At 43.0% G+C, this 15,463-nt stretch overlaps 1 protein-coding gene across 2 annotated transcripts in view; it reads left to right on the plus strand.

Moving 5' to 3' along the window:
- PTPRB (protein tyrosine phosphatase receptor type B) overlaps positions 1–15,463 on the plus strand; it is a 126,591-nt gene that overhangs the window by 76,043 nt on the left and 35,085 nt on the right. For both annotated transcript variants that reach the window (XM_070789279.1, XM_070789280.1), the window contains 6 exons: positions 1,177–1,446; positions 5,129–5,392; positions 8,853–9,116; positions 10,090–10,371; positions 14,388–14,666; positions 15,206–15,355. In XM_070789279.1, the coding sequence (XP_070645380.1) occupies positions 1,177–1,446; positions 5,129–5,392; positions 8,853–9,116; positions 10,090–10,371; positions 14,388–14,666; positions 15,206–15,355 (1,509 nt within the window). The remainder of the gene's footprint in view (positions 1–1,176; positions 1,447–5,128; positions 5,393–8,852; positions 9,117–10,089; positions 10,372–14,387; positions 14,667–15,205; positions 15,356–15,463) is intronic.

Raw genomic sequence — 15,463 nt, forward strand, 5'->3', positions numbered from 1 at the left:
ATAAAGATGTGAGCCATGTGGCCAAGTAGGTAGATGGACCTAATTGCCAAGGGCCTCATTGTTAAGGTTATAGAATTACAGAGAGCAATGAAGGGCCTTCAGCATTGTGTGCTATGAGAATCTGCCAAACACTGCAGTTTGGAGCAGTGGGACATGAGGAAACTCTGGTCAAGAGACACTTGCAGTGCTGTGAGTGAGAAAGGACAGTGTCCTAGGCTAGTGCAGTAGAGGAGGAGAGAAATGGAGAGACCCAAGAGATGTAAGATTTAAGGTTCAGGAATGACAGGACTCATGCTTGATTATGTAGAAGGCTGAGGGTGACACGTCAAGTTTCTGACTTGGACCAAGAGATAGAAACAAAGAGCACTAAGGAGGTGGTGGAAGGGCGATGAAGAGTTCGATTTGGGCATCTTGAGAGTTGGGAGTCTGTGGAACATCCAGAGAGGAATGTCATTTGCAATACTAGAAGAGAGATCTGAACTGAGTTTAAATCTGGGAGTCATCACCATATGGGTGACAATTCAAATCATGGGAGTGGATGAGATCTCTTGAGGAGATGGGGTAGAATGAGAAAAATATATAATCATAGAACACTAAATATTATTGATAAACAATACTATCTGGCCTTTCACATCAGAAGCCGTAGGACAAAGACTGTTATATGCTAGTGCTTAGGTCAAGGCTTGAAGCTTTGACCTGAGTTAATCTTGGGAAGGAAAGTCTAAACAAACAACGTAATTCAGTCATCCAAACTATATTCATTGAATGTAAGTTTGTGCAGCATTCCTCCACTTCATAAATACTTAGATACGTATCACTCTGCATATCTCTTAGTGTCACTCTCACTAATTTTTCTCCTTGTTTGACTTCAAGATCCTTTCTAAATCAGAGGGGGTAAAAATAGAGAATCTAAGCAGTTATATGGATAATTCAGGTCAAGAAATACTGGGTTGGCCCCAAAAGTCCATTCCATAGGGTGTTACAGAAAAAGCTGAACAAGCTTTTTGGCCAGACCAACACTTTGTCTGAAGGGCACATGAAGAATGTCAATGCAACCATGAGGTATCATCTTCCATCTGCAGTTGATTTAGGGAAGTTTTTCTCAATTGATTACTTTGCCCTAAGTGATGGAAACTGCTTCTCTCTAATTTTTTTTTTTTTTTTTTTTTTTTGCAGTCCCAGCATCTGTTCAGGGAATAACTGCAGACAATGTATACAGTAGTCATTCCTTAATAGTAAGTTGGCAAAAAGCTGTTGGCATGGCAGAAAGATATGATATCCTACTTCTGAGTGAAAATGGAATCCTCCTAAGTAACACATCAGAGGCAGCCACCACGAAGCAGCACAAGTTTGAAGACCTAACACCAGGAAAGAAGTACAAGATACAGATCCTGACTGTCAGCGGAGGCCTCTTTAGCAAGGAAGCCCAAACAGAAGGCCGAACAGGTAATTCGCACAGCTTACTGTTTTGTGCAAGATACAGCCTTGTCTGCCATTCCTTAAGAACCGCAGACTCAAAGGGATGAAATAACCTTGGGAGATGAAGTCTATTTCTTGGTACAGCAGGAACATGCACGGTGATCTTCCACTTCCACACCAGCTGGCCTGTTCACACAGCCTTCAGCTCACCACACTCCAATTCAAGATTCTTCATCAAAACTGGCTCTGTTCATTTCTTACTGTTGCTGTAATATATTGTCACTAACTTTGTAGCTCAAATAACACAAATACATCATCTTACAGTTCTGTAGATCAAAATCGGAAAATAAGCCTCATGGCGTCAAAATCAAGGTGTCAGGTCACAGAAGGGTTGTGTTTCTATTCTAGAGACTTTATGGGAAGAATCTATTCCTTGCCTTTTCAATTCTAGAGGTCACTCACATTTCTTCCAGGAGTGACTTCACTCCAACTTCTCTGCTCTTCCACCTCCTTCTTCCATCTTTTACAGACTCTTGTGATTCCATTGGTCACCACCTGGACAATCCTGAATAATCTTGTCACCTCAAGATCCTTGACTCAATCACACTTGCAAAGTCCGTTTTGTCACAGAAAGTAACATATCCACAGGTTCCGGAGATCAGGACATGGATGTCTTTGGGGGCCATTATTCAGACAGCACCGCTGGTCTAATGATTATTTATTAAGTACCTAGTTCTGAAAGGACTTTCCTGGTAGCTCAGAGGGTAAAGAATCTGCCTGCAATGCAGGAGAGCTGGATTCGATCCCTGGGATGGGAAGATCCCCTGGAGAAGGGAACGGCTACCCACTCTAGTATTCTTGCCTGGAGAATCCCATGGACAGAGGACCCTGGTGGGCTACAGTCCATGGGGTCACAAAGAGTCGGACATGACTAAGCAACTTTCACTTTTCACTGAGAAGAAAATTAAAGCAGGAAAGTGGGTTAGCAAGTGTTAGAAGCTTAACATTTTAGATAGTACAGTCCTGAAAGGTTTTGTTGAGAGGGTGACAGTTGAGTAAAAATTAAAAAAAAAAATTGAGAAAGAGGATGGTATAGACATTTGGGGAAGAGTATCCCCAAGTAGCACCACCACCTGGGAAGCCCAGGCGGTGGTGCTGCTGCTGCTGCTAAGTCACTTCAGTCGTGTCCGACTCTGTGCGATCCCATAGACAGCAGCCCACCAGGCTCCCCCGTCCCTGAGATTCTCCAGGCAAGAACACTGGAGTGGGTTGCCATTTCCTTCTCCAATGCATGAAAGTGAAAAGTGAAAGGGAAGTCACTCAGTCATGTCCAACTCTTTGCAACCCCATAAACTGCAGCCCACCAGGCTCCTCCATCAATGGGATTTTCCAGGCAAGAGTACTGGAGTGGGGTGCCACTGCCTTCACTTGCATTGGCAGGTGGGTTCTTTACCTCTGGCAGGTGGTGCTAGAGGTAAAGAACCCACCTGCCAATGCAAGTTAGATGTAAGAGCTGCCGGTTCAATCCCTGAGTTGGGAAGATCCCCTGGAGAAGGGAATGGCAATCCACTCCAGTATTCTTGCCTAGAGAATCCCATGGACAAAGGAGCCTGACAGGCTATAGTTCATAGAGTCACACAGAGTTGGACATGACCGAGCTACTTAGCCCATCCCCAAGTAGAGCAAACAGCAAGGCAAAGATCCTGAGGCAGGAGGGTGGAGGCCAGTTGGAGGAACAGTGATGAGGCCACTGTTGGCAGACAGTGAGTGACAGCAGAGTGGGAGGAGGTGGTTAGAGCGGTGACTGGGATCCTAAGCTGATGGCAGTCATAGAAACAATAAGGGTCCAAAGCTAAACTAACTCAGGGGCCTGAGGAAGAGTAGTAGATACAATGAAGAAATAGTCCTGTGTTAGATAAGATGGCACCGAGTGGCTGAGTGGAGTGTAAGAGGAGGAACAGAAGATTCTAGAGTTTCTCCATGGGGTATCGGGTGGAAGATGATTCTGTTAACTGAGATAAGAGAAGCTGGAAGAGAGAGTGTCAGGGAAGAAGACACAGGGCTCAGTTCTGGACTGAGTTTGAGATGTCTGGATGATGTGTAGACAGAGGTGAGCAGTAGGTCATTGAAAATAGAGACCCACCTCAGAAAAGTGAGCTGAGGATAAAGACTGAGATAAAAATTCTAGTTAAATTCTCCATGTTTTAGTCTGTTCAGGATTCTGTACTGAGCATATCATAAACTAAATGGTTTGAACAACAGACATTAATGCTCACAGTTCTGGAGGCTGGAAGGTCAAGGTCAAGACTCCAACAGATTCGGTGTCTGGTGAGGGCCCATTTTCTGGCTTACACCTCCTCACTGTGTCCTCACGTGGCGGGGAGGACAAGAGCACCCTCTGAGGTCTTTTTCATAAGGCACTGATCCCACTCACAAGGTCTCTACCCTTAAGACCTAATTATCTCCCACTGGCTACACCCGCTAGGTTTCAACGTATGAATTTGGTGGGGGGAGGGAGGAGCACAAACTTGCAGACCATAGCAATCTATAAAGTGACTGGGATTGATTGCTGAGCTAATATTATGGATTATGAAGGGGACAGAGGATGATACCATGGGAAATACCAACTTTTAAGGATCTGGCATACTGCTACTGCTACTGCTAAGTCGCTTCAGTCGTGTCCGACTCTGTGCGACCCTATAGACGGTAGCCACCAGGCTCCCCCGTCCCTGGGATTCTCCAGGCAAGAACACTGGAGTGGGTTGCCATTTCCTTCTCCAATGATCTGGCATAAGGAGAGGGGAAAAGCGAAAGAGCCCAAGAAAGTGTATGGAGTGGAGAACCCAAGAGAAACTGAGACAGGTGTCCTGTCTTACTTCCACTGGCATCTTAAGACTTCTTGGGTGTCAGGCAGCATCTGTGCCAACAGTCTGGAAGCAGGTTGTTTCTGGTGGCACTCGATCACCTTGCCAGCAGGTAGCATGGAAGGGCAAAGGGGTTGCAAAATCCTAATGTAAATCTTTTTATATATATATATATATATATAGTTTTGGCTTTTCCTCTTCCTTCTCTTTCCCTTTGTTGTTGTTCAGTCATGTGCAACTCTTTGTGACCTCATGGACTGTAGCGCACCAGGCTCCTCTGTCCTCTACTATCTCTTTCCTATATCTCTAATAGAATTTTCTTCCTGCTTGATTTTCCTTTCCTTGTCCGCTCACTCTCTCCTCCGCTCTGCCCTTCCCTCCAATGGTCACTTTTTAGCTCTCAGATGGCACTCAGAGATAGTTTTTTTTTTTGTCTCTGATCTAGCTCTTAGTATGGGAAAAACATTTAGTTACACAGGTCAGACTAACATTTATTTTATAAATGTAATAAAATATATAAATATATTTAAATTATATTATATATTATAAATATATATTTATATAAATATGAATATTTAAAATGTCTTTGAATATAGTATTCCATTAGTGTTTTTTTTCCTGTCCTCTTGAGGTTTTGTTTTTTAACATTAACAGTTCCAGCATCAATAATTCACAATATTCAGATTTATTTGCTTTGGGGTCTCCATGAAGTCAAGTGTTTTCAAAAGCAGGGACCACGTGTTTTGAGCTTCTTGTTGGACTGTGGCCATCCAGACGTCAGTCTGGGGCTGTGTCAGAAATGTGCCAAAACTCAGTCTCACTCTGTTGCTTCCTGATTTTTCTAGTCCCAGCAGCTGTCACCAATCTGAGGATCACAGAGAACTCCACCCGACACCTGTCCTTTAGCTGGACCCCCTCAGAGGGGGAGCTCAACTCCTACAACATCTTTCTGTACAACCCAGATCGAACTCTTAAGGATCGAGCTCTAGTTGACCCGCAAGTCCAGAGCTTCTCCTTCCAGAACTTGCTACAAGGTCGAATGTACAGAATGGTGATTGTAACTCACAGTGGGGAGCTGTCGAATGAGTCTTTCATATTTGGGAGAACAGGTAAGACCTGGACTCAATCTGTAATGAACTACAGGGAAATTGTCACAGTACTCACTGGCTTTTCCTTGATTTGATTTTAGTTTCCTACTCTACCCAGGGTGTAGCTTTATATGAAATTTGTGACCTTTATATGAAATTTCTAACCCTAAATCAGACATTTGATTTATATGTCAAAATAGTTTCTGCATTGGTTTCTGCTTTGTTTCTACCGTGTGTTTACCTCATAAGAGTTTGGTGGAAAAATGAATCTGGCTCCTCCACTTGGCAGCAAACCACTACAAGAGGGTTATAATACATCGGGTTCAATTCAAACTGTGCCTTTCAGCTTTCTACAAGAAATAGATGGAGTGGGGAGCAGGTGCAAAGGAGGGCAGCTACAAACGAGACAAAAAGCAATGACCACTGTGAATCAGAAACACAGCACTAGATGCAGTGAACACAAGAGTTCCGGGAAAATGCAAAAGAAGCATCTCTGGCTTTCACATAAGAAACTGAATCTACTCTTTCTCCACTGTTGTTGTTCAGTGGCTCAGTCATGTCCAACTCTTTGTGACTCCATGGACTGCAGCATACCTGGCTTCCCTGTCCTTCACCGTCTCCCAGAGCTTGCTCAAACTCATGTCCATTGAGTTGATGATGCCATCCAGCCATCTCATCCTCTGTTGTCCCCCTTCTCCTCCTTCCTTCAATCTGGGAAAAGATTGGCTGTTTGCATCAGGTAGCCAAAGTACTGGAGCTTCAGCTTCAGCATCAGTCCTTCCAAAGAATATTCAGGATTGATTTCCTTTACGATTGACTGGTTTGATACCCTTGCAGTCCAAGTGACTCTCAAGTGTCTTCTCCAACACCACAGTTCAAAACCATCAATTCTTCCACGCTCAGCCTTCTTTATAGTCCAACTCACATTCATACACGACCGCTGGAAAAACCATAGTTTTGACTATACTGATCTTTGTCAGCAAAGTAATGTATCTACTTTTTAATATGCTGTCTAGGTTTGTCACAGCTTTTATTCCAAGAAGCAAGCATCTTTTAATTTCATGGCTGCAGTCACCATCTGTAGTGATTTTGAAGCCCAAAAAAATAAAGTCTCTCACTGTTTCCATTGTTTCCCCATCTATTTGCCATGAAGTGATGGGACTAGATGCCATGATCTTAGTTCTTTGAATGCTGAGTTTTAAACCAGCTTTTACACTCTCCTGTTTTACCTTCATTAAGAGGCTCTTCAGTTCCTCTTCACTTTCTGTCATAAGGGCGGTGTCATCTGCATATCTGAGGTTATTGATATTTCTCCCAGCAGTCTTGATTCCAGCTTGTGCTTCATCCAGCCTGGCATTTCACATGAAGTACTCTGCATATAAGTTAAATAAGCAGGGTGACAATATACAGCCTTGACATACTCCTTTCCCAATATGCAACCAGTTCATTGTCCCGTGTCCAGTTCTAACTGTTGCTTCTTGACCTGCATACAGGTTTCACAGGAGGCAGGTAAGGTTGTCTGGTATTCCCATCTCCTTAAGAATTTTACACAGTTTGTTGTGATCCACATAGTCAAAGGCTTTAGCGAAATCAATGAAGCAGAAGTAGATGTTTTTCTGGAATTCTCTTGCTTTTTCTATGAGCCAGTAGATGTTGGCAATTTGATCTCTGGTTCCTCTGCCTTTTCTAAATCCAGCTTGAACATCTAGATGTTCATGGTTCACATATTGTTGAAGCCTAGCTTGGAGAATTTTGAGCATTACTTTGTTGGCATGTGAAATGAGTGCAATTGTGTGATAGTTTGAACATTCTTTGGCATTGCTCTTTTTGGGGATTGGAATGAAAACTGACCTTTTCCAGTCCTGTGGCCACTTATGAGTTTTCCAAGTTTACTGACATTGAGTGCAGCACTTCCACAGCATCATCTTTTAGGATTTGAAATATCTCAGCTGGAATTCCATCACCTCCACTAGCTTTGTTCATAGTGATGATTCCTAAGGCCCACTTGACTTTGCACTACAAGATGTTTGGCTCTAGATGAGTGATCACACCATCATGGTTATCTGAGTCATTAAGATCTTTTTTGTATAGTTCTGTGTATTCTTGCTACCTCTTTTGAGTCTATTGTCTCATTTTTCTATTCAACTCTCATTCTCAATTGATAATCATTTTTGAGCACTCTTGTGTGCCAGGCACTGAGCTCACTTCTGGACTAGGACAGCAGACAAGACTTACATGGGTCCCTGACTTCATAGGGGTCTTCCTTACCAAAGAGGGAGAAGGGGCAGGATGGCAGATTTTACAGGAAGATGATTCTGGAATGCCTTCAATCCTCTGAAGGAAATATGCAGTACATTGTGATGGAGAGTGACTCAGCAAGACTAGACTTAGAGACCACTTTATACAGAGAAGGCTTCCAGCTGAGACCTCAAGGTGGGAGGAACCATGGGAAGAGCTCATTCTAGGCACTCAATAGGATTTCTCAGTTTGTCTTCTGAGGGAATGAAAAAGAGCAGCAGGAACTTCCTGGTGGTCCGGTGGTTAGCAATCTGCCTGCCCGTGCAGAAGACATAGGTTCGATCCCTGGTCTGGGAAGATTCCACATGCCATGGGGCAACTAAACCCATGCACCACAACTGCTGAAGCCCACACACCCTAGAGACAGTGCCCTGCAATAAGAGAAGTTGCCGCCATGCCATGAGAAGCTCAAGCACTGCAGAGAAAGTGCATGTGTAGTGACAAAGACCCAGCATAGCCCAAAATAAATAAATAAATAAATAATTTTTAAAAAATAGCAGCAGATGAGCCATAAGTAGAATTGCCTAGGTGTTACTGTTTTCAGGGCCATCTGCCTATGCACATGTTCCCTGATCTGCCCATTAATATTTAAAGTTCCTCCAAAAAGGAACAACAGTCTTCACTCTCCAAGGAATCATGAAACTTACATACCCATGGGACAGGTACCAGTCTGACTAACTTACGCTGTGGTAGAAATGACTGTCAACACTTCTTTTCCTAATTGAGGTTCCGTCAGGATAGGTTTTTGGGAAGAAAGAACTGAGAGCCTAAAAGAGGATGGAGAGGAAGTAAAGTGGCCCAAAGAAGGGTATTATGGGATGGTGGCCATGAGTAAGATGAGCCAGACGGGAAGAGGCAGGAACCTTTCATGAATACTTTCAGGGTCTTTGGTAAGCTAAGTTATAAACTATTTGACCTGTCTTAATTAATCATTTCTGAAAATTTAACTTATGTTTATCAGAGGACATGTAGCAAGCATATATTAATAGAAGTCATCTCCTATTGTGCTTTTTTTAATTTGATTTTAATTTGTGCCAGGTCTCTAGACCACATGCTCTTAAACTCAGGTGACCTGAAATAGAAGCAAGATCTGACTCTACAATAGGTGCTGCTCATCATTACACCCAGCATAGCTCCTGTGTTCATCTGTTTGTTTTCAGTAAAGGTTTTCCCTCTGTTTCAGTCCCAGCCACTGTGAGTAACCTAAAAGGATCCAATCAGAACATGACAGACAGCCTCTGGTTCAGCTGGAGTCCAGCCCCTGGGGACTTTGACTTTTATGAACTGATTCTCTATAACCCCAATGGCACAAAGAAGGAAAACTGGAAAGACAAGGACCTGACACAGTGGCGTTTTCATGGCCTCGTTCCTGGAAGGAAGTACACTCTATGTGTGATAACTCACAGTGGAGATCTCAGCAACAAGGCCACGGGGGAGAGCAGAACAGGTAAGAAGCTCAGTTACCAGTGGCCAAGCACTGGCAGGAAACAGCTTCCACAGGCATGTTTTAATTGTGATCTTATTAACAAGAAATAAAATCAGTGATGTGCTTTGTGCTCACCCCTGAACTTGAGAAGGGTCTATGGGAGAGTGAATAAAGGAGATAGACTTTGGGTAAAAAACAGCTGGGTAGTTGACATAGCTCCTCCACTTACCTATGTGAAACTGGGCAGGTTACTGAGCACCTCTAAGCCTCAGCTTTCTTATCTGTAAAATGGGGATGGTCATATATATCATCATTAAATTACTATGAGCAATGGTTTTTTTTGTTTTGTTTTGTTTTTTGGCTGTGCTAGGTCTTTGTTGCTGCACTCAGGCTTTCTCTAGTTGTGGTATGAAGGCTTCTCAGCTTCTCATTGCGGGGGCTTCTCTTTTTGTAGAGCACTGACTCTAGGGCCCACTGGCCTCAGGGCTTAGTTGCTTCTCAGCATGTGGAATCTCTGCTGACCAGTGACCGAACCTGTGTCCGCCTGCATTGGCAGGTGGATTCTTAATAACTGGGGAAGTCCAGCAGAGCTTTCTAAATATTTCTTGGGCACACACAGATAACATTATATCTGTGTGCCACCCTGGAGTCAATGAACAAGGCTGTCTCAATTGGATGTAATTGTTAACTCCAACCTTCACTTTCACTTTCACACTTATAAACCATTCAGGGCACACTCATGCTCCATAGCACCCTGGTTAAAAAAAAAAAAAAAAAAAAACTGATTATAAAAATTAAACAAAATGTACATAAAATATTTGAGGACAGTATCTTACACATAGTAAAGACTATAAATGGAAGCTTTTATTATTATGGTATCATATTACCTCTTCCTACAAAGTACATTAAAAGTATGTCTAATGTCACTCAGCTATCTTATTTGTGTATGGTGCAGAAATAATTGCATGATTTTTTCACTTTCTCGTACATATAGCTCCAAGTCCTCCCAGTCTTATGTCATTTGCTGATGTTACAAACACATCATTGGCCATCACATGGAAAGGGCCACCAGACTGGACAGACTATGATGACTTTGAGCTGCAGTGGTTCCCCAGAGATGCCATCACAGTCTTCAACCCCTACAGCAACAGAAAATCAGAAGGACGCATCGTGCATGGTCTTCGTCCAGGGAGATCTTATCAATTTAGTGTCAAGACCGTCAGTGGTGATTCCTGGAAAACCTACAGCAAACCAATTTTTGGATCTGTGAGGACAAGTATGACATGTTTTGCTACTCTTGGTTCTCAGATGAAATGGGGAGGAAGTATGTGTTCCAGCATCTTATTGCATTGGGGCTTGGTTTAAATCCACATTTTTACCTAGAATTGGTTAGATTTGAATTCAGACAGAAGTTCTACATAGATTTATTCATTTATTCAGCTTTAACAAGAATAAATCATCTCTACCTTCATGGAGCTTACAACTCAGTGGGAGGTACTATCATTAAAAAGACATTTTGGGTGTGATGGAGCATTTGGCCCTGGAAAAGCACATAGCAAAGACATCTAACCCAATACAAGGGAACTTCCTAGAAGGAGAAGCATCCAAATCAAAACTTAAGGAAAGAATAAGACTTGCAGGTGGAGATGACGAAAGAAGTAAAGAATATTCCAGGTAGAGAGAACAGAGATTCAAAAACCAGGCAGGAGACAGAAATAGAAAGGAGTTCAGTTGACCAGAAGATAAAAGGTGAGGATTAGGAAAATCAGGTCATGAAATGTCTTGTGAGTCATGGTAATGACTTTGAACCTCAATCCATTGGAGCCACTGAAGGCTTTTTGGCTGAGATATAATAGATTTGCATTTTATAAAAGTCACTGTGGGGGTGGTACAAAGAATGGATTGAAAGGGGCAAACTAGAAGCAGAGGGACTGGTTACAGCATAATGCTGTAAATTCTAAGGATGAAAATACCTCAGTGATAAAATATATATCAGTTTCTTCCCCAAGGCATTTTGAGATAAGTACCACAAATAAAGAAACAGAAGTTTTTGGTATAGGAATCTCAATCCAAATATTTATTGCTCAATGATACCCAGTAAATGTAGATTCAGAGATCAGGCCAGAGAGTTATTGGTTATTGATAAAATACAAAGCTGAAAATTAGAAATTTAAGCCAGTAGCTATTTTGTTAATTCAACAAACATTAATGCTACAGTAGTTTTAACTTGTGTTTTATATTTTATCCAAAGAGTAGTTTGGGATCAGATAACTGCATGTTGAGAGAAACATGTGAAAAAGAACTAAAACTTTACATTTATAGCAAGATCAGGAGGAGTTTTCAGTGGCTTACTGTCGGCTGTGGAATTGAATCCCAGGTGTTCAGACTAAGAACTCCAGTTGAGGCTGGTCTGGAGAGTTATATCCGGTCCTAGATGCTAGAATGTAAGAGAGGGATTTACCAAATGGGGCTTCCTCAAGAGGAGAGCAGCCAACACCAAGAGGGACTTGATAATGAGTTTTAGGGAGAATGGCAGAGTGAACTTTGAGGATTGCATTAGTTAGAATCAGGTTTGGCTGTGGGTAACAGAAAACCCAAGATAACAGAGGATTAAACAAAACAGACGTTGAGAATTCTCATGTAAAATCTTTCCAGTGCCCCATTTCTTACAAAAACATTCCAGCCATGATAAAAACACTGTGCATGGCTCCACCAGCCATGCCTCCTAACCCCACCCTTGATGCCCGGGTTCATGCTTGTCTCTGCCTAAAATGCCTCTTTCCCAGTATCTTGGTGAAGTGTCATCTCTACCAGAAAGGCTTTGCTGAGTCCTGCCCAGCACTAATGCCAGCAACAGGAAGTTGTCTCTTACCCCACAGAGCATCCTCTTCCTCATCTCATTTCTACCTTGTATTATGTTTAGGACTCATCTCACTTTCCGAGAGGTTACAGCTAATATCTTTTTCATTTCTATACTGTTCACAGACACAGAAGGGCACTTTGTATGCAGTAGATACTCATTTCTTAGTGAATTGGAGACCTGACCTGAGTCTTGGTAGACAAGCAGGATTTAGAGGAAGAGATCGAATTGAAACAAATTTCCATATACTTCCATACTTGGTGTAAATTATCAGAATGATGGATTAGGCTGGATGTTTTAAAAGACTTTCTCCAAAGCTGAAAGAGAGATGTCTTTAGATCTCAACTGTGACTTGGTTTGAAGGGAGTTCAAAGTTGTTTGCCTCAAAGGCCAATTCTTCCTCTATTCTGAAAAATTCTCGGTTTGATTGTTTTTTCCTTAAATCATCCTCATCTGACCTGCTGTGACTCAGCTCACATTTGTAGACTTTGATTGTTGTTGCTCAGTCACTAAGTTGTGTCCAACTCTTTGTGATCCCACGGCCTGCAGCACGCTAAGACCCTCTGTCCTTCATTATCTCTCAGAGTTTGCTCAGACTCACATCCTTTGAGTCAATGATGCTGTCTAACCATCTCATCCTCTGCTGCTTCCTTCTCTTGCCTTCAACATTTCCCAACATCAGGGTCTTTTCCAGTGAGTCAGCTCTTTGCATCAGGTGGCCAAAGTATTGGAGCTTCAGCATCAGTGAATATTCAGGGTTGATTTCCTTTAGGATTGACTGGTTTGATCTCCTTGCTGTCCAAGGGACTCTCAAGAGTCTTCTCCAGCACCACAGTTCAAAAGCATCAATAAATAGGCCCTGACACGAAACAGGACTTCACTCAGTGGTACACCAATGCTGTGTGTTTATTGAGGACAAGAACTTCTGTAACAAATTAGGAGTCAGGGGAAGGTGGGCTGTCCTCCAAATCAGAGCAATGGGTGTGGCCATGGGAGTGCCAAGTTAGGTCTACACATAGTTCCCAGAAGATCTTATATAACAGGGTAGTCTTTGTTAATAACAGTTTGGTTATTAACCTGCACAGTTACATGACTGGTTTTCTTTCAGACTGAATCTTTCTTTATGGGTGTGTCACTCACAAGAACAGATAAAATCACCTGCCATTCAAGTCCCCACTGAGTCAGGCACTGTGTCAGGCAGAAGAAAGTGGATGACCATAAGCACAGGGCCGTGAAACAGGGGCGTGGAAGAGTCTGGTGTATGCGGGGAAGCACAGGGGTTTCAGTGCCTGGAGTACGGCATGTGAGTGGAGAAGGGCAGGCAAAAGTGGAAGAGAGGGACAGAAGCCAGACATAGAAGGTAGCAAGGCAGCAATGCCATTTCTTACTGTCCTTATTGTAAGAACTAACATCTGGACTTCCCTGGTGGTCCAGTGGTTGGGAGTCCACCTGCCAACACAGGGCACGTGGGTTTGATCCCTGATCTGGGAAGACCCCACACAAGGTGGAGCAGCTAAGCCTGTGCACTGTAACTGCTGACCCAGTGTGAGAGAAGCCACCGCAATGAGAAGCCTGTGCAGCACAACTAAAAAGTAGCCCTCACTTGCTTCAAGGAGAGAAAGCCCGTGTGCAGCAAAGAAAACCCAGTGCAGCCCAAAATAAAAGATATTCTTAAAAAAGAACTAGAATTTATTGAGCAATTACCATGCAAGCCCCTGTGCTAGGTGTCTGTGCACATTTGAACTCATTGAGTCATTCCAGCAAGCACATGAAGTGTTTGTTCTTTAGTTGCTAAGCCACGTCTGACTCTTTTGCAACCCTACGGCCTGTAGCCCACCAGGTTCCTCCATCCATGGGATTTCCCAAGTAAGAATATTAGAGTGGTTGCCATTTCCTTCTCCAGAGAATCTTCCTGACTCAGGCATTGAACTCGCATGTCCTGCATTGGCAAGCAGATTCTTTACCACTGAGCCATGGTGGAAGCTCAACCACATGAAGTAGATAGTCTTAACTTCCCCACTTTACAGATGAGCCACAGAAATGTTAAATCACTTGCCCAGGATTGCATCGCTGATAAACAGAATTTGAATTCAGGCAGATCGAGCTGCACTATTAACCTCTAGGCTACTCTGCCCCACCTTCTGTCTGACTCCTGCCTTCTATCTGATGCTTGGTTTCAGTGTCCCTGTTTACATTTCTGTTTGCAATCACACTGGCACCTGGTGGTTTTTTCTAAAGGGACAGCATTTTAACTTTCAGTGTTTCTCAAAGTGAGGAGGCCTAGTAGGCAGAAATTGCCTTGGAGACCTATGAAAAGCAGTTCACATGAAGATCGAGAGTTATTTATTTAGATCTCTGAGCTAGCTGGAGTCAAAGGAACTAAAAACGTGTCTCCCAGAGTTGTGAAGTGTCTCTCCCTCTCTTTTATTTAGAGCCAGACAAGATACAGAACCTGCATTGCCGGCCTCAGAACTCTACAGCCATTGCCTGTTCTTGGATCCCTCCCGATTCTGACTTTGATGGGTACAGCATTGAGTGCCGGAAAATGGACACTCAAGAAGTTGAGTTCTCCAGAAAGCTGGAGAAAGAAAAATCTCTGCTTAACATCATGATGTTAGTGCCTCATAAGAGGTACCTGGTGTCTATCAAGGTGCAGTCGGCCGGCATGACCAGCGAGGTGGTTGAAGACAGCACCATCACCATGATAGACCGTAAGTGTCCCTGGAGGTGTGTGCCTTCCTCTGCGCTCCCATCACCCTTGTTCACATGTGTATGGCTCATTTCCACATTAGCGAGTCCTGCTGTCACTTGAAGAGGACTAAAAGGCTCTGAGAAGTATAAACATTTCTCTGTGTAAAGCATCCTGGCAGTAAACAAGTTAAATGGTCTTAAAGAACCTGAATGAATTAGTGTTTAAATACATCTCTTTGCCTGATGTAGAAAGAGCCATAATAGAGCTTTTAAGGAATTTGATGCTAAAACTTCAGGAAATCCTGCTGAGGAGCTAGCTGCCTCTTTCATTATGTTTAATGTGCTACCGGCAAGTCACTTCCTCTGCCTGCTTCCCCTCAGGAGAGGAGGAGGTTTTCTTGATTCCAAGCATTAGAGACACACACACACACACACACACACACACACACAACACACGTGCAGCCTGATGTAGGTGAGTGAAGACCTTCATCTCACTAATATTTTATATTCAAAAGCATAATTGTGACCCTTCTTGGTTCCTTTCCCATCCTTCTTCCAGGCCCCCCTCCTCCACCTCCACATATTCGTGTGAATAAAAAGGATGTACTAATTAGCAAATCTTCCATCAACTTTACTTTCAACTGCAGCTGGTTCAGCGACACCAATGGAGCTGTGAAATACTTCACAGTGGTGGTGAGAGAGGCTGATGGTAAGTGATCATGAATTAACTCCAAAACACAGGATTACTTTCTCCAAAGTCAGCTGTGGGAGCTCCTTCTGTGACAAGTTTTTAAAAGAAGAAAACTTAATTTTTATA

Source organism: Bos indicus, chromosome 5 (assembly GCF_029378745.1).
Source record: "Bos indicus isolate NIAB-ARS_2022 breed Sahiwal x Tharparkar chromosome 5, NIAB-ARS_B.indTharparkar_mat_pri_1.0, whole genome shotgun sequence".
NCBI lineage: Eukaryota > Metazoa > Chordata > Mammalia > Artiodactyla > Bovidae > Bos > Bos indicus.